This window comes from Pongo pygmaeus, chromosome 1, assembly GCF_028885625.2.
Source record: "Pongo pygmaeus isolate AG05252 chromosome 1, NHGRI_mPonPyg2-v2.0_pri, whole genome shotgun sequence".
In the NCBI taxonomy this organism is placed as follows: Eukaryota; Metazoa; Chordata; class Mammalia; order Primates; family Hominidae; genus Pongo; species Pongo pygmaeus.
In genome coordinates this window covers 75,291,919-75,311,727 of record NC_072373.2, presented here as the reverse complement: position 1 = coordinate 75,311,727, position 19,809 = coordinate 75,291,919, and the positions used below count along the sequence as shown (strand labels likewise).

The 19,809-nt window shown below is 42.5% G+C and overlaps 1 protein-coding gene across 11 annotated transcripts in view; it reads left to right on the top strand.

The window, feature by feature from the left end:
* RABGAP1L (RAB GTPase activating protein 1 like) overlaps positions 1 to 19,809 on the top strand; it is an 852,978-nt gene that overhangs the window by 514,461 nt on the left and 318,708 nt on the right. For all 11 annotated transcript variants that reach the window (XM_054449610.2, XM_054449637.2, XM_054449629.2 and 8 more), the window contains one exon: positions 15,353 to 15,427. In XM_054449610.2, coding sequence (XP_054305585.1) covers positions 15,353 to 15,427 — 75 coding nt within the window. The remainder of the gene's footprint in view (positions 1 to 15,352; positions 15,428 to 19,809) is intronic.

Below are 19,809 nucleotides of genomic sequence, written 5' to 3'. Positions count from 1 at the left end.
CCTCTCCCTCTCCCTCTCCCTCTCCCTCTCCCTCTCCCTCTCCCTCTCCCTCTCCCTCTCCCTCCCCTTTCTTCGGTCTCCCTCTCCTTCTTTTTTCGGTCTCCCGCTGTTATCGAAGCTGGACTGTACTGCCATGATCTCGGCTCGCTGCAACCTCCCTGCCTCGGGCTCCTGTGACTCTCCTGCCTCGGCCTGCCGAGTGCCTGGGATTGCAGGCGCGCGCCGCCACGCCTGAATGGTTTTTGTATTTTTGGTGGAGACGGGGTTTCACCGTGTTGACCGGGCTGGTCTCCAGCTCCTGGCCTCGAGTGATCTGCCTGCCTCGGCCTCCCGAGGTGCTGGGATTGCAGACGGAGTCTCGCTAACTCAATGCTCAATGGTGCTCAGGCTGGAGTGCAGTGGTGTGATCTCGGCTCGCTGCAACCTCCACCTACCAGCCTCCTGCCTTGGCCTCTTAAAGTGCTAAGATTACAGCCTCTGCCCCACCGCCACCCCGTCTAGGAAGTGAGGAGCATCTCTGCCTGGCCGCCCATCGTCTGGGATGTGAGGAGCCCCTCTGCCCGGCCGCCCTATCTGGGAAGTGAGGAGCGCCTCTGCCCGGCCACCCATCGTCTGGGATGTGAGGAGCGCCTCTGCCCGGCTGCCACCCCGTCTGGGAGGAAGTGAGGAGCGCCTCTGCCCGGCTGCCCCGTCTGGGAGATGAGGAGCACCTCTGCCCGGCCGCCCCATCTGGGAGGTGAGGAGCGCCTCTGCCTGGCCGCCACCCCGTCTGGGAGGAAGTGAGGAGCGCCTCTGCCCGGTTGCCCCATCTGGGAAGTGAGGAGCGCCTCTGCCTGGCCGCCACCCCGTCTGGGAAGTGAGGAGCGCCTCTGCCCGGCTGCCACCCCATATGGGAAGTGAGGAGCGCCTCTGCCCAGCCGCCCCTTCTGGGAGGTGAGGAGCGCCTCTGCCCAGCCGCCCCGTCTGGGAGGTGAGGAGTGCCTCTGCCCGGCCGCCCCGTCTGGGAGGTGAGGAGCGCCTCTGCCTGGCCGCCGCCCCGTCTGGGAGGTGAGGAGCGCCTCTGCCTGGCCGCCATCCCGTCTGGGAGGAAGTGAGGAGCACCTCTGCCCAGCTGCCCCATCTGGGAAGTGAGGAGCGCCTCTACCCGGCTGCCACCCCGTATGGGAAGTGAGGAGCGCCTCTGCCAGGCCGCCCACTCTGGGAAGTGAGGAGCGCCTCTGCCTGGCCGCCCACTCTGGGAGGTGAGGAGCGCCTCTGCCTGGCCACTCCGGCTGGGAAGGGAGGAGCGCCTCTGCCCGGCCACCCCGTCTGGGAGGTGAGGAGCGCCTCTGCCCGGCCGCCACCCCGTCGGGGAGGAAGTGAGGAGCACCTCTGCCCGGCCGCCCCGTCTGGGAAGTGAGGAGCGCCTCTGCCCGGCCGCCACCCCGTCTGGGAGGAAGTGAGGAGCGCCTCTGCCCGGCTGCCCCATCTGGGAAGTGAGGAGCGCCTCTGCCTGGCTGCCACCCCGTATGGGAAGTGAGGAGCGCCTCTGCCCGGCCGCCCCGTCTGGGAGGTGAGGAGTGCCTCTGCCCGGCCACCCCGTCTGGGAAGTGAGGAGCGCCTCTGCCCGGCCACCCCGTCTGGGAAGTGAGGAGCGCCTCTGCCTGGCCACCACCCCGTCTGGGAGGAAGTGAGGAGCGCCTCTGCCCGGCCGCCACCCCGTATGGGAAGTGAGGAGCGCCTCTGCCCGGCCGCCCCCTCTGGGAAGTGAGGAGCGCCTCTGCCCGGCTGCCACCCCGTCTGGGAGGAAGTGAGGAGCACCTATGCCTGGCTGCCCCATCTGGGAGATGAGGAGCACCTCTGCCCGGCCGCCCCGTCTGGGAGGTGAGGAGTGCCTCTGCCTGGCCGCCACCCCGTCTGGGAGGAAGTGAGGAGCGCCTCTGCCCGGCTGCCCCATCTGGGAAGTGAGGAGCGCCTCTGCCCGGCCGCCACCCCATATGGGAAGTGAGGAGCACCTCTGCCTGACCACTCCGTCTGGGAGGTGAGGAGCGCCTCTGCCCGGCCGTCACCCCGTCTGGGAGGAAGTGAGGAGCACCTCTGCCCGGCCGCCCCGTCTGGGAGATGAGGAGCACCTCTGCCCGGCCGCCCCGTCTGGGAGGTGAGGAGCGCCTCTGCCTGGCCGCCACCCCGTCTGGGAGGAAGTGAGGAGCGCCTCTGCCCGGCTGCCCCATCTGGGAAGTGAGGAGCGCCTCTGCCCGGCCGCCACCCCATATGGGAAGTGAGGAGCGCCTCTGCCTGGCCACTCCGTCTGGGAGGTGAGGAGCGCCTCTGCCCGGCCGCCTCGTCTGGGAGGTGAGGAGTGCCTCTGCCCGGCCGTCACCCCGTCTGAGAGGAAGTGAGGAGCACCTCTGCCCGGCTGCCCCGTCTGGGAGATGAGGAGCACCTCTGCCCGGCCGCCCCATCTGGGAGGTGAGGAGTGCCTCTGCCCGGCCGCCACCCCATCTGGGAGGAAGTGAGGAGCACCTCTGCCTGGCCGCCCCCTCTGGGAAGTGAGGAGCGCCTCTGCCTGGCCGCCACCCCGTCTGGGAGGAAGTGAGGAGCGCCTCTGCCTGGCTGCCCCATCTGGGAAGGGAGGAGCGCCTCTGCCCAGCCGCCACACCGTCTGGGAAGTGAGGAGCGCCTCTGCCTGGCCACCCCGTCTAGGAGGTGAGGAGCGCCTCTGCCCGGCCGCCCAGTCTGGGAAGTGAGGAGCGCCTCTGCCCAGCCGCCCAGTCTGGGAAGTGAGGAGCGCCTCTGCCCGGCCGCCCTGTCTGGGAGGTGAGGAGCGCCTCTGCCTGGCCGCCACCCCGTCTGGGAGGAAGTGAGGAGCGTCTCTGCCCGGCCACCCCGTCTGGGAAGTGAGGAGCGCCTCTGCCCAGCAGCCCGGTCTGGGAAGTGAGGAGCGCCTCTGCCCGGCCGCCCCCTCTGGGAAGTGAGGAGCGCCTCTGCTCGGCCGCCCGGTCTGGGAAGTGAGGAGCGCCTCTGCCCGGCCGCCCCGTCTGGGAGGTGAGGAGCGCCTCTGCCCGGCTGCCACCCGGTATGGGAGGAAGTGAGGAGCGCCTCTGCCTGGGCGGCCCCGTCTGGGAAGTGAGGAGCGCCTCTGCCCGGGCGGCCCCGTCTGGGAAGCGAGAAGCGCCTCTGCCCGGCCGCCCTGTCTGGGAGGTGAGGAGCGCCTCTGCCCGGCTGCCCTGTCTGGGAGGTGTACCCAACAGCTCCGAAGAGACAGCGACCATCGGGAGCGGGCCATGAGGACGATGGCGGTTTTGTTGAAGAGAAGGGGGGGAAGTGTGGGGAAAGGAAGGAGAGATCAGATTGTTGCTGTGTCTGTGTAGAAAGAGGTGGGCATAGGAGACTCCATTTTGTTCTGACTAGGAGAAATTCTTCTGCCTTGGGATGCTGTTGATCTATGGCCTTTCCCCCAGCCCCATGCTCTCTGAAACATATGCTGTGTCAACTCAGGGTTAAATGGATTAAGGGCGGTGCAAGATGTGCTTTGTTAAACAGATGCTTGAAGGCAGCATGCTCTTTAAGAGTCATCACCACTCCCTAATCTCAAGTACCCAGGGGCAGAAACACTGCAGAAGGCCGCAGGGTCCTCTGCCTAGGAAAACCAGAGACCTTTATTCATGTGTTTATCTCCTGACCTTCTCTCCACTATTATCCTATGACCCTCCCATATCCCCCTCTCTGAGAAACACCCAAGAATGATCAATAAATACTTCATAAATTTAAAAAAAAAAAAAAAAAAAAAAAAAAAGGCCAATAGAATCACCAAAAAAAAAAAAAAAAAAAAATGTACAATTAAGTTATTATTAACTGTAGTCACCCTGTTATGCTATCAGATAGTAGGTCCTACTCATTCTTCTTTTTTTCCGATTAATCATCCCCACCTTTACCCTGCATTCTCCCAACAACTACCCTTTTCAGCCTCTGGTAACCATCCTTCTATTCTGTATGTCCATGAATTCAGTTGTTTTGATTTTTAGATATCACAAATAAGTGAGAAAATGTGATGTTTGTCTTTCTGTGCCTGACTTATTTCACTTAACATAATGATCTCCAGTTCCATCCATGTTGTTGCAATTGATAGGATATTATTTTTTAAGGCTGAATAGTACTCCATTGTTTATATGTACCACATATTCTTTATCCATTCATCTGTTGATGGACTCTACGTTGCTTCCAAGTCTTGGCTAATATGAACAGTGCTATAACAAACATGGTAGTGCAGATATCTCTTCAATATACTCATTTCCTTTCTTTTGGTTATACCTAGCAATGGGATTGCTTGATCATATGGTAGTTCCATTTTTAGTATTTTGAGGAGCCTCTAAACTGTTCTCCATAGTGGTTGTACTAATTTACATTCCCACCAACAGTGTATAAAGGTACCCTTTTCTCCACATTCTTGCCAGCATTTGTTATTGCCTGTCTTTCAGATATAAACCTGTAGATATTTTAAATGGAATTGTTTTCATGATTCTTCTTTCAAATAGTTCACTGTTAGTGCATAGAAATGCTACTAACACACTTTTATAAGTTGATTTTGTATTCTGCAACTTTACTAAATTCATTTATTAGTTCTAAGATTTTTGGTACTGTCTTTAGGGTTTTCCATATATAAAATCATGTCAACTGCAGACAGAGACAATTCGGTTTCTTCCTTTCCAATTTGGACGCCTTTTATTTCTTTCTTTTGCCAAATTTCTCTGGCTAAGACTTCCAGTACTGTGTTGAATAGAAGTGAGAATGGACATCCATATCTTGTTCCAGTTCAGCTTTTCCTCATTCAGCATGATGTTAGCTATGGGTTTGTCATATATGGCCATTACTGTTTTGAGGTACATTTCTTTTACATCTAATTTGAGAGTTTTAAATCATGAAGTGATGAGGAATTTTGTCAAATGATTTTAATGCATTTATTGAAATGACTGACTTTTATCATTTCTTCTTCTAATGTGATGTATCACATTTATTGATTTACATATAGTGAATCATCCTTGCATCCCTGGGATTAATTACTTGATCGTGGTTGATGATCTTTTCGATGTGGTGTTCTATTTGGCTTATTAGTATTTTGTTGAGGATATTTGCATGTATGTTCATCATAGATATTGGCCTGTAGTTTTCTTTTTTTGTTGTACCTTTCTCTGGTTTTGGTATCAGAGTAATGCTGGTCTAGCAGAATGAGTTTGGAAGTAATTCCTCCTCTTCAATTATTTGGAAGAGTTTGAGAAGAATTGGTGTTAGTGTTTTAAATATTTGATAGAATTCAGCTATATTTTTAAATATTTGGTAGTTTTTTAACTATCTGGCTTTTCGTTGATAGACTTTTTATTACTGATTCAGTCTCCTTACTCATCTACATGAAGAAATAGATGAGTAAGGAGACTGAATCAGTAATATTTCATCCTTGATCAGTTGCATATGTACACATATTTATCCATTCTAAGTTATCTAATTTGTTGGCATGTAATTGTTCATAATAATTTATTATGATCCTTTAATTTCTGTAGTATCAGTTGTAATGTCTCCTTTTTTATCTCTGATTTTGAGTCTTCTTTCACTTTTTCTTAGTCTAACTGTTTATTTTGTTTATGTTTTCAAATGAACAACTCATTTCATTGATTTTTTTTTCTTTCTTTTTTTTTTTGATATGGAGTCTCCCTTTGTCACCCAGGCTGGAGTGCAGTGGCTCAGTCTCTGCTCAGTGCAACCTCCGCCTCCTGGGTTCAAGCGATTCTCCTGCCTCAGCCTCCTGAGTAGCTGGGATTACAGGTTTTTGTTTGTTTGTTTGTTTGTTTTGTTTTGTTTTTACTTTCCATTCCATTTATTTTTGGTCTGATCTTTATTTTCTTTCTTCTACTAATTTTGGGCTTAGTTTGTCTTTGTTTTTCTAGTTCTTTGAGATCCAAGATTAGGTTTTTTATTTGCAACCTTTCTTCTTTGTAGGCATTTATTGCTGTAACTTTCCCTCTCAAACTGCTTTTGCTACATCCCATAGGTTTTGGTATGTTGTGTTTTCATTTTCATTTTTCTCAAAAAAATTTTAAATTTTCTTTATAATTTTTTCATTGACTTATTGATTGTTCAGGAGCATGCTGTTTAATTTCCATGTACATGTGAATTTTTAAACGTTCCTCCTGTTACTGATTTCTAGGTTTATACTACGGTTGGAGATCTACAGTTTTAAGGAATCCTGCGCTTAGACATCTTTCATGGGAAAGGGGAAGCCTTGAGAATATACTTATCATTCACGTAACATGCTTTGTCATCAACAAATCTCAGAGTTCCTAGTTCATGGAAAAGGAACAGACAGGCTACTGTATTCAGGAATATTCCAAATAGGGATAGGATTCAAACTTTTCCATAATTTCTTTCCTTTTTTCTTTCTGTATTCTCTCTTTATCCTACTTCCAACCCCTAATACACACACACATAAGAGTGTATGAGGGTTCCCTTTCCTCTACATCCATGAGCTCACAAACACCCATGAGCTCTAGATAAAAGTACAAATTAAGCAATCAAATATAACTATATAAATCAAAGAAAATTAAATAAGTAAAAGGATACTAATTGATCTTTCTCAAGATTAGGCAGAGGTCTGGAAACTGATGATAATGAAGAAAAGGTCATTTCACATTCATTAGATAACGATTCCCATGCTAATTTTTCTTTCATTTGAACAGAGAATGATAATATCATTAGCAGAAAAAGTTAAAGGAGAACAATGGACCATAATGTGATTTTTTTTTAGACTGAATGATTGCCTTTCTATTTACTAAAATATCTGAAAGAGTTTACAAAATTAAAACTCATGTAAAAATAGATGAACACAGTGACCAAGATGCTATCAGGTACCTGAGATGAGCTATTTTCTACAGTTGAGTAATGAATTTGATTATTAATTTCTGCTAATGAAAGCAAAAAGAAAATGCTAAATTATATATTTCTCTTCTTAATGCATTCTTTTTAAAAAGTAAGGGCACAATTTTTTTAATTTTTCAGGCACAGAATTGGAAAAACATAACCAGAGATACATGGTTATACTAGGTATGGGAATTTGGAGTAATATGGTAGAGAGTGACTTCAATGTGCTTTTATAAAAGATGCATATGTGGTACCTAAATCAAAATTCTTATATGGACTGGGGTTCTAGAGTTGAGCATGCTGAAGTCTGAAAGGCTGAATATGTAATGTCAAATGCTAACTCAGTAAATATAGTTCTGTGGAATATGGTACTTTGCTACCTCATTATTTAGCTTCACACAGAGATAATATTTAAAGAATGTAGAAGTATTTGTCATCAATAAATCCCATAGTATGTCTTCCTCAAGGAAAATGAGCAAAGGATGACTTTTACTGCATATAAATTATACCTCCATAAACATGATTTGTAATAAAATAAATTGTTTTTGAGCGTTCAGAGTTTTTAATAGCTGAACTGCATTGCTATCACCTAGTTCTTAGATGTCATGGAATCTATGTGATTCTGGCCACGTGCTGAATTATAACCCAAACATAATGGTACTTAAAAGCCCCTGTAGCTCTCATATTTCTCCTAATATAAGCTTTTGGCTAAAACAAGAAACGTTTTTGAAAGAAGCATATTGTCATTATCCTTTTGTGAAATTTTAAGAGCTAGATTTATATTCTTATTCATATGTAACAAAAACCTTGCTAACACAGTGGTGGATAACAGAGGTACCTGCAAGTAAAACTGAGGTTTTTTTTTTTGAAGTAAAAGAAAGAAAAAGCAGCTTTGAAGCAGGTACTTACACAAATACTACCTTGATTTACCACATGTCTGTAATGGATGGCCTGGGAGTAGTGACTACAGCCTGAAAAGTAATTTAGGGCGTGATGACCTTATCCATTAACTGATGACCTTATCCATAAAATATTTTAGTAATCCTGTGAAAGTTCTGATTTTAGTTGACAAAACAGAAGCTTCTATAGACCTGTATATTGTTGAGACTACATATATTATTCTAAGAAGGCTTTTTAATAGATTTGCTGAGTGTAGTTGATGAAGATGGCCCTTTTAAATATTAGGGAATTCATACTAGATTTACTGTTTCAGTTTCTTCATTACAGATTTTGAGAGGCTTCTCCTGGTAGTAAAAAGTCAGATGAAACTGTTACTGTAGAATTCACTAGGTTACTTATTCAGTTTGTGAGTATTAGAAAATGTTCTTCCATAGAGATTTTAAATAGTTTTTGTGACAAAGCAAAAACAAAGCAAACCGAAGTTCTCCCTGGATTGTAGCAGCTGATCAAATATTTTAACGTTTGGAGTTTCAACTTCTAAGTGAAAAGATTCCTGATTTTAAAATATAAAAGGATTATTTGAGAAGCACGTACTTTGTGTATGAATGAAGAAATGTATCTATTTTCCAGTGAAAGTTTACATTTTGGTGACTTCTTCTACTGAAGCGATAGCATGGTCAGTAGTATTCCAACATCTTTGGATACTGTTAGCTTCAGCCATCATATGGTTTGATTAATTTAACTGGTGGTAATAGATTAATAGATATGGTGGTATCTATACTAATCTGATTTTCTTTTTTATGTTACATAAAATAGAATTTTTCCTTCCTTCCTTCCTCTTTCCTCTCATAATTTGAACAGATACTGGATTCAAAAAATTTATGATAGCTTAAACCCCGGGGATATCATTTTCTAAAGGAGTCATCTGTAGATGGTTTATGTTAAAGTTGGACAAATGGATAGAACATCAAGATTTTAATATTTGTTTCCACATTTGTCCCACTTATGGCATAAGTATCAGGGAAGTGGCCAGATGGGGTGGCTCATGCCTGTAATCCAAGCACTCTGGATGGCTGAGGCAGAAGGAACACTTGAATTCAGGAGTTTGAGACCAGTCTAGGCAACATAGTGAGACCCCATCTCTACCAAAAAAAAAAAAAAATTATCCGGGCATGGTGGCATGTGCCTGTAGCCCCAGCTATTTGGGAGGCTAAGGTGGGAGAATATTTTGAGCCTGGGAGGTAGAGGCTTCAGTGAGCCGACAGAGGGAGACCTGTCTCAAAACAAACAAACAAGAATCAGGGAAGATACATATTCATTTGCTTTTAGAACTTATAATAAACCATGAATAACAACTCAAGGATTAATTAGGCCTAACATTTGAGCGTATGTATAGCATAACACCTCTGTTACAAATTACTGGAGGCATTTGTGAATTATCTAGTTAATTTCTTCTGAAGAAAGAGACCTAAAAAGGAAGCTGGGGTAGACCTGCTTTTGCCACGTACCCCACTTCATTTCTTATGGCTAAGGTTGTTGCCACAGTGGTCCTAGTTTCGAACCTTTGCCTTGGTAGCATAACCCCAAATTTTTCTGAGGCTATAGCCTTGGAGTTGGAATTGCCTAGATGTTCACAGAAACTATTATGCTGAAATCTGTTGGGTTGACAGAGAGCTGGGTGTATACCACCCTACTGACCTATCATATTTGGGGATGATGACAGTTGGCAAGGATTGGCACCATTATTGGTATTTTTAAAAGGTATCAGGAAATTACAGGCAAGTTTATAGCTTTAAGTGCCTATATTAGAAAAGAAGATAGATCTAAGTTTCTATCTTAACAAGCTAGAAAATGAAGAGCAAATTAAAGCCTAGGTAAATAGATGGAAAGAAATAATAAAGAACAGAAATAAATGAAATAGAAAATGTATTAAAAAAAGAAAAAGATAAAACCAAAAGCCAGATCTTTGAAAAGATTAATAAAATTAATAAATCCTTACCAAGACTAATCAAGGAAAAGAGAAAATATAACTTTAAACTTTTATGTATGAAAGAGGATAAATCATATACAGATATTAAAAAGTCAATTAGGGAGTATTATGAACGAATTTATGTCAGTAACCTTAACAATTTATATACAAAAGGAGCATTTTTTGAAAACACAAATTATTTAAATTGAAAGAAAAAGAAAATGAAAATACGGATAGCTCTATTTCCATTAAAGAAATTTAATTCATAATAAACACCTTTCCAAGGAGAATACTCTAGGCCCAGATGGTTAAAGAAGAATTAATACCAGTTTTACACAAAACTCTTTCAGAAGCAGAGTGACAGAGAACACTGACACACTTGTTTTATAAGGCCAGCATAACCCTATACCAAAATGTGTCAGGCATTACCAAAGAAGTTACAGACCAATATTCCTCATAAAATATTCTCAAAAAAACCCCACAAAACAAAACAAAACAAAAAAAAAGAGTAACAAACTTAATCCGGTGATATAAAGGATAATAACTCTTTACCCAGTTATACAAGGTTGGTCCAGCATTTGAAAATCGATGTATTGTAACCACATTAACAGAATAAAGAGAAAGTAATATTATCATTGTGTTACTGGTGGGTATTTGTTCTTAGAGTTCCCAAGATGGTGGCAGGCTCTTCCAAGATGGTGGCAAGCCTCTTGTTCTCTGACCTGGGGTTCTTGGCCTCACTGCTTCCAAGGAATGGAATCTTGGGCCATGTGATGAGTGTTATAGCTCTATTCAGCTCCATTAGGATGAACCCCGGGCACTTAGCCCACACAGGAACAATGGCGAGCCTCTAGCCCAATTGGGAGTGGCAGTGGGCGCCACCTCACTGCATCAGGAGCACAGCGGACACCTGCCCTATCCGGAGGGATGGAAGTCAGCGGCGGGTGTGCGACAGTGGCAAACAGCAGTGGTGGATGGCAAGCGAAAGCTCAGCTTGAGCCGTAACAAACACAGACCAGAAGAGTGTGCAGTTGCAAGATTTAATAGAGTGAAAACAGAGCTCCCATAAAGTGGAAGGGGACCCAAAGGGGCTTTCCGTTGCCTGCTCGAATGCCTGGGTTTATATCCCAATCATTGTCCCTCCTCCTGTTCTCTCAGGCGATAGATGATTGGCTATTTCTTTGCCTCCTGTTTTTGCCTAATTAGCATTTTAGTGAGCTCTCTTTACTACCTGATTGGTCGGGTGTGCGAGTGTGAGCTAAGTTGCAAGCCCCGTGTTTAAAGGTGGATGCAGTCACCTTCCCAGCTAGGCTTAGGGATTCTTAGTCAGGCTAGGAAATCCAGCTAGTGCTGTCTCTCAATTGCAATAGATGCATGAAAGCCATTTTATAAATTCAGTACCCATAGATGATAAAACATGCTCAGCAAAGTAAGAATAGAGAGAAACTTCTAAACCTAATGAAGGATATCTATGGAAAATCTGTAGTTAACATTATACTTCATGGTGAAAGACAATGTTTGACTTCTAAGATCTGGAAGAAGACAAAGATGTCCTTCCTCTTTCAGCACCTGTACTCACCATTGTATTGGAATACATTGTAATATAGTACTGGAGTCAGTGCAGTAGGGCAAGAAAAGAAGGCATATGGCCAAAGGAAGTAAAACTAACATTCACAAACAACATGGTTATGCACGTAGAAAATCCTAAGAAATAATAAATGGAGAGAGATATATCAGGTTCATGACTGTTAGACTCTATATTGTGAAGATATCATTCTCCAAATTTACTTATAGATTCAACACAATCCCAGTCAAAATCACGGTAGGCATTTCTGGGAAGACAGTAAACTAATTCCTAAATTTATATGGAAATGCAAGGAATCTAGAATAAACTGTTTTGAAAAAGATCTAAGTTGTAGAACATAGACTTACCAGGTTTTTAAAACTTCTTAGTTCAAAGTGGATTACAGACCTAAATGTACATGCCAAAACAAAAAAACTTCTAAAGAAAACATAGGAAAAAATATTCATGACACAAAAACAGGGCATTTACAAACACAAATATGAACCATAAAAGACAAAAACTATTAAATTGAACTTTTTCAAAATTGAAACTTGCTCTTTGAAAAACAGCAGTAAGAAAGTGAAAATGCAAGCCATAGACTGGGAAAACATATTTGTAATATACATATCTGACAGTGGACTTGGCAATGGTCCCATTGTTTGTGTCCCCTCAAAATTCATATGTTGAAATCCTAACCACCAAGGTGATACTATTAAGGATGGAGCCTTTGGTAGGTGATTGCATCATGAGGGCGGAACCCTTATGAATTGGATTAGTGCTTTAATAAAAGAGGCCAGAAGGATCTTGTTTGCCCCTTCCACCATGTGAGGAGACAATGAAAAGGCACAATTTCTGTGAACCAGGAAACTGACCCTCATCAGACTGAATTGGTTGGTGCCTTGATCTTGGATTTTGTAGCCTCCAAAACTATGAGAAATAAACTTCTTTTGTTTATAAGCTAACTAGTCTGTGGTATTCTGGTTATAGCATCCAGAATGGACTCAGACAGAGTTGTATACAGAACATATACAGAATGAAGAACTCGTAGGAACCAACAATAATGAGATGAACAACTCAATTAAACAATTGGGCAGGCTATAATCCCAGCACTTTGGAAGGCTGAGGTGGGCGGATCACTTGAGCCTAGGAGCTCCAGACCTGGGCAACATGGCAAAACCCCATCCCTACTAAAAATAGAAAAAAACTTAGCTGGGTGTGGTGGGGCAGCCTGTAGTCCCAGCTACTCAGGAGGCTGAGGTGGGTCGATCACTTGAGCCTGGGAGGCAGAGGTTGTAGTGATCATGCCACCACACTCCAGCCTGGGTGTCAGAGCCAGACCCTGCCTCCAAAAAAAAAACAAAAAACAAAAATCAACAACACATAATTGGGCAGGAACTTGAACAATTGCAAAAGAATATGTATCAATTGTCTAAAAGTACATGAAAACATTTTCTATACCATTAGCCACCAGGGAAATGAAAGTCAAAACTACAGGAATTAATTAAAAGGAAAAAGACTGACAGTATCAAGTGTTGACAAGGAAGTGAAGCAAGGGGTACTCTCATATGTTGCTGCTAGGGGTGTAATAATTGTATAACCACTTCGGGAAATAATTTGGCAATTTCTTATAAAGATAAACTTACATTTAACATTTGAAGTTTGAACCTCCATTCCTAGGTATTTATTCAAGGAAAATGAAAATCTGTATCCACAAATGCCATGTATATATTTACAGCTCTATTCATACTAGCTGAAAGCTGGAAACAGAGGAATGAATAAATGGATCGTGATATATTCATACAGTATATATTCATGCTACTCAGCAATGAAAAGGAATGAACTACGGATGCACACAACAACATGAAAGAATCTCAGGAACGTTATGCTGAGTAAAAGAAGCTAGACACAAAAGCATACATATTATATGAGTACATTATTGTATGATTCCATCTATATGAAATTTTTTTAAATGCAAAACTAATTTATTGTGATAAAATTCAGATTTGTGGCTGCCTGGAGTGGAGGTGTTTGACCAAAGAGAGGCATGGGGGAACATTCTGGAGTGATGGAAATATTTATAATGGCAGGGCTACATAAATGCCCCAGCTCAAGGAACTATACAATTAAAATGTATGCCTTTCACTGAGTATAAACCATACATCAATAAAGTTTAAAGTATAAATCATACATCAATAAAGTATAAACCATACATCAGTAAAGTAAAAGGGAGTTCCAGACTCTGTGCTCTGACAACTTTGGCACATGGGGAATACTACACTTAACTCTCCGTAGGTTAAGCCTTCCTAGTTATCTTTGATAAGCCTTGTCCTAGACAGAGACAATTTTTATACTGACAAAATCAAAATATGTTCTATTAAATTAAATGGAAATCTCCTCACTAAATTGAAGTACAACACATAAATGGAATACATGGGATGAGATACATATCCTGGATTTCAGTAGTATTCTTTGAGAGTCTTTTAAAAATATATTTGGCAGGCCAGGCATGGTGGATTATGCCTGTAATCCTAGCACTTTGGGAGGCTGAGGTGAGAGGAACACCTGAGGTCAGGAGTTCAAGACCAGCCTGGCCAACATGGTGAAACCCTGTCTCTACTAAAACTATGAAAATTAGCTGGGTGTGGTGGTGGGCCCTTGTAATTGCAGCTACTCAGAGGGCTGAGGCAGGAAAATAGCTTGAACCTGGGAGGCGGAGGTTGCAGTGAGCCGAGATCGTGCCATTGCACTCCAGCCTGGGAGACAAAGCAAAACTCTCTCTCTCTCTCTCTCTCTCTCTCTCTATATATATATACACACACACACACACACACACACACACACACACACACACACATACATTGCAACATCTAAATTTTTTAAAAAATTCTAATTCAGGGTTCAGTGACTGGACCATGAAGCCTATTTTTGTACTACCCCAATGTAAGAATGGTTTTACATTTTAAAAAGTTGTTTAAAAAAAAAAAAAAGTCCTCTCAAGAGAAAAACAAGCAACCAGTACTATAAGTGTTCCTCAAAGTCTACCATATTTACTGTCCGAACTTTTACAGAAAAAGCTTTCTAACTCCTATTCTTTACCCTTTGATCTGCACACTCTACCTACTGTAACTGATTCAGCCTCAAAAACTAACATGTTGTCTTTTTGTTTGCATTAGAGAATCCTAGATGTTTGAAGTACTAATTAGTATACACTAAGCATACGACCTTATTTCCTTTCCTCTGAAAACTAAGACGGAATGTTAAGTTGAATGATATGATAGCTACTTCCCAAGGAATGCTGTATTTCTTACGAATTGGCCTCTTTGGCTGTATTCCAGATGGCCTGGTTAGAATGACGTTAAAGCTGTGGAATAGCCAAAGCACCTGAAATAGCAGTTATATATGTAGCATGAGGCTCTCAGCCATTTTGCAAAAAGCATGGGGCAATGCTAAATATTTCTGGTTTGCCCCAGTGGCATAGATTGGAGAACCATTTTTACTCTTCAGCCTTCATGGAAAATGGCAGGGTAGTTTAAAAGGTCTTTGAGAAGTTTTGGAGGTTCTAAAGGGTATTTTTTTTTTTTTTTTTTTGGCATGGGGTTGTCAGAATAGCGGATCTGCACTTCAGTATCAGCAATATCAAGATTTCCCCCTTTTAGTGCATTTGAACCCACACTTCAACCTTAGAATCTTATTACTGTCTCCTACCCTTTGCCTCTGCCTCCTGTGGCCTCATACAGCTGATCTCAAACCATAATGGATCTTTTAAAATTAACTTAGGTCCTCTGAGCATCTCTTTATTTCAAAACTTTAAAGATGAACCTGGGATAAAGGGACATAGAGCTGCTTTAGGAAATACACAGCCTCTTTGGGGATCTCACTGTGCTAGTGGTATACACATTCAAGTTGAAAGACCAGTGGAATTGTGGTGGACAGCCCAGGGACAGGAACAAGCAGGAGCCTGGTATGAGCTAACATTTAAGTTAAAATCTGTGACTATTTACGATATTTCTTTCTTTTCGTCTTTTCTCTAGGCCTACTCTGTGTATGATGAAGACATTGGGTACTGTCAAGGGCAGTCTTTTCTTGCTGCTGTATTACTGCTGCATGTAAGTAACCGTCCATGTGATAAATAGCACAGTGCTGCCAAGTTTATTTTACTTTCTACTGGCTTTGTTCTTCTTATTTCCCATTTACCTGATGGAGATTACATATGGCATATCTTTTTTAAAATGTACGTTAGGTGATAAAGTAAGATATGATGTCAAAAATAGGACAGTTTCTCAATGGAATTAGTTTTGTTGGCTAGAAAAGGATAAATTGCTTATTTGGAGTTATTTTTAACTAGAATCCTCTGGAATTAAAGAAGTCGGTGTAACTGCCCAAATATCGGGACCTGGACCATTAAGACCCACTATACTGTGACAAGGAAGTCCTTTGTCATTGCTGTGATGTATTTTTATATATCCTCTTTACTGTCAGTTACCTTCATTTGACAGATCATTTATTGAGCATCAATTGTCAGGTACTGGGCTAGGAAGTAGGGTTATAAAGCTGAATCATTTATAATTTGTGTTCTTAAAGACTTCATAGTCCAGGATGGGGCACAGATAATGTAGGCATGTACTTATAATTTTTATTCTCTTTTATGTGTCTTTATTTTTCTGATGACAAAAATAATACATACTCATTAAATAACTTACAGTATGCTAAGTGAAAGTGATACACAGGTTAAGAGAATAGAGAGGAGAATTACCCAACCAAGCTCTGCCAGAACTTTCAGAAAAGACTTTCTGGAGGAGGTGGCAGCTTTATCAAGACAGAAATGAGGTTGGAGAAGGTGAGAGGGGAAAGGGAGGGGGTAAAGAATTATTGACAAAAGTCACAATATGAGAAAATGTATGGAAATATGATAGGGCACAGCATACAAAGGGAACAATATGAAATCACAGTTTACTATAGCAATTGTACACGGGGAGTGGTATGACGTAAAAATGGTAAGATGGGAAATTGTGAAGGCTTTGTAATATGTCAAAAATGCAGGCTTTATTCTAGAGCTAATGAGGAACCATTGATCACTTTGGAGCAAGGGAATAATATAGTCATATGATCATTTTAGATAAATCTTTTCATACGTGTGTAAAGGGCAGAATTAAAGGAAACAGACAGCAGCAGAGAGACCAGGTAGAAAACATCAATATGGCCAGGCACAGTGGCTTACACCTGTAATCCCAACACTTTGGGAGGTTGAGGCAAGAGGATCACTTGAGCCCAGGAATTTGAAACCAGCCTAGGCAATATAATGAGACACCATCTCTACCACACACACAAAAGGTATCTGGGTGTGGTGGTGAGCACCCGTAGTGGTGGTGAGCTACTTGGGAGGCTGAAGTGGGAGGATCACTTGAGCCTGGGAGGTCAAGGCTGCAGTGAGCCTTGATTGCACCACTGCAGTCCACCTTGGGCAACAGAAGGAGACCCTGTCTCAAGAAAATAATAATAATAAAAAGGAAAAGAAAATGTCAATTTAAATGAGAGATGTTGAGAACCCAGAGAAAAGCAGAATTAAGAAACATTCAAGGAGCAAAATTGTTAGGTTTTGTGGATGAATTGGCAAAGGAGCAGTCAAAGGTGACATATCTAGTTTCCTGGCTTTGGTGACTGGATGAATGTTGTATTTTGAGTTCAGATAGAAAATATATTTATGGAGATTGAATGAAGGAAAAAGTTTAGGTGTTGATGATGATGAGTTATTTATTTATTTATTTATTTATTTAGAGACAGAGTCTCACTCTGTCGCCTAGGCTGGAATACAGTGGCGCAATCTCGGCTCACTGCAAGCTCCGCCTCCCCCGTTCACGCCATTCTCCTGCCTCAGCCTCCCCAGTAGCTGGGACTACAGGCTCCCACCACCATGCCTGGCTAACTTTTTGTATTTTTTAGTAGAGACGGGGTTTCACCATGTTAGCCAGGATGGTCTCGATCTTCTGACCTCGTGATCCGCCTGCCTCAGCCTCCCAAAGTGCTGGGATTACAGGCGTGGGCCACTGCACCAGCCTTTATTATTATTTTTTTTTTATTTTTATTTTTTGAGATGAAGTCTCCCCCTGTCTTTCAGGCTGGAGTGCAGTGGCATGATCTCAGCTCTCTGCAACCTCCACCTCCTGGGTTCAAGTGATTCTCCTGCCTCAGCCTCCCAAGTAGCTGAGATTACAGGCATGCGCCACCACACCGGGCTAATTTTTGTATTTTTAGTAGATGGGGTTTCACCATGTTAGCCAGGCTGGTCTCAAACTCCTGACCTCAAGTGTTCTGTCTGCCTCAGCCTACTAAAGTGCTGGGATTGTAGGCAGGAGCCACTGTGCCCGTCCGATGATAAGTTTTCTTTCTAATTATTTGAGTTCAGGATATTCTTGGGACATCTAGGTGGAGATATATATTCAGCAGCCAGTTGCATACTGGAGATTAATGCTGGAGGAGAAATGAAAGCTGAAGTCATGAGAGTACATCAGATCATCTAGAAGAATGAATAGAGTAAGAAGATTAAATCCCAGGAACAGCAAACATTTGAAGGGCTGATGAGGAAGTAAAATCCTTAAAGAAGTTCAGATTCTCAGTAGGGAGGAAGCAATGAATAGTGTCAAATGTAACAAGAGGCCCAACAAGTTTAAAAGGACAGCATTGTTTTTTTGAGGTTTAGCACTCTGGAAGTGAAGAGCAATTATAGTAGATTCATGGTCCTAATTCTGAAAACCTGATTTTAATTATAATAGTTCTATTATGATTTTCACTTTGTTTCACTTTGAGGTTGATGATTTTTTTCCCTCTGTTGCATTATTATCTGTTTATGACAGTTTCTGTCTTCTTGTTATCCTTCTTTCTTTGATATCTCTACATCTCACCTTTTTGGGACTTCTGTGATGACCAGTTACTTTATAGTCACAAATTCTCAGGGACCCTCGTTCCCCTTCTAAACCCACTAGAACCTAGAATAGTCAGGTCCCTTCCCTAGGAGGCTGGAGACCATACCCAGTGACATGGATGTTTTCTTCAAGGCTCAGAGCCATCTTTCTTCTAAAGGAAGCCTTTATAATTACCTGGATGAGAAGCTGAAGTTCAAGACATGGGTGGTGAAGCTTTGGTTTGAACAAAGTAATCTTTTTTTTTTTTTTTTTTTTTTTTTTTGAGATGGAGTCTTGCTCTGTTGCCAGGCTGGAGTGCAGTGGTGCGATCTCAGCTCACTGAAACCTCCGCCTCCTGAATTCAAGCAATTCTCCTGCCCCAGCCTCCAGAGTAGCTGGGACTACAGGCACACATATCACCATGCCCAGCTAATTTTAGTTTTTTTTTCAGTAGAGACGGAGTTTCACCATGTTAGCCAGGCTAGTCTTGATCTCCTGACCTGGCGATCCTCCCACCTTAGCCTCCCAAAGTGCTGGGATTACAGGCGTGAGCCACCACGCCCGGCCACAAAGTGATCTTTGAACATACCATAGTTTAGCATTGTTTACCTGTAGCCCTGTTTAACATATTATAATATATTTATTAATGTTCAGTGAGAAGAATATCTCTCTGAGAAATCTGTTTTGGATTTGACAGAAGTTTGGGTCAATTTTAAGTTCATAATTATTTGGAAATACCCTCCCCACCCCTACCTGCAAAGAGAGAAAGAGAGAGATTCAAATAACGAGAGCTCAAATACCCAGAATTTTTTTTCTACATTATGTACTCTACTATTATAAGGGCCACGTGGTGAGTCAGCCTTTGTGAACTGCAACAAGATAGCTTCCAGTGTATGTTACAAGAGAGACAGAAATTCAGTCTAGTCTCTCACACTTCCTACATTAATAGAATTATTCAGTGTTGTCATGGCTTTTATAAAAATAACTTGAAATATAGAAATCCTTTTAGAATCCTTAAGGAAAGATGAACTGATATTCAGCATTCTGTTAATGAAAAACATATTATATTCTAATTTTTAATTGGCAGTATATTTGATAATTCTGTTAATTAGCATATTCCATTAACTGACCAACCCATCCATTCAACCAATTTGAATAACAGAAGTTAACTGTAATTTATTTTTTACTATATTTTTGTCTCCCTGGTTTAAACAAATAGAAGAATACGGACTGGTTTAAACAATTCATGAAACACACTATCTCAGGTTCCAGGGAGATACATTATTAGGGTCTTACTGACTAATTTGTTATCAGTTACATAAGCTATTGCTTCTTTTTGCTGCCAGACATCTTTGGAAGCTCCATATTAATCACTGTCAGAGCCTGCTTCTTTTTGGGTTCTGTCCTTTCCTCACCCATAGTCATTTATATTTCACATTCATTGCCTGAGAAGAAAGTAAGACCAAAAATGAAAGTATGTTCAAAAACACTTTTGAATTTTTAGGATTTTTTCATGTCTAAGTAGTTTAAATAAATAATTAGCCTCTCCTTGTACTTGGAAATTTCTAGATGCTTTGACAATAGCTTTG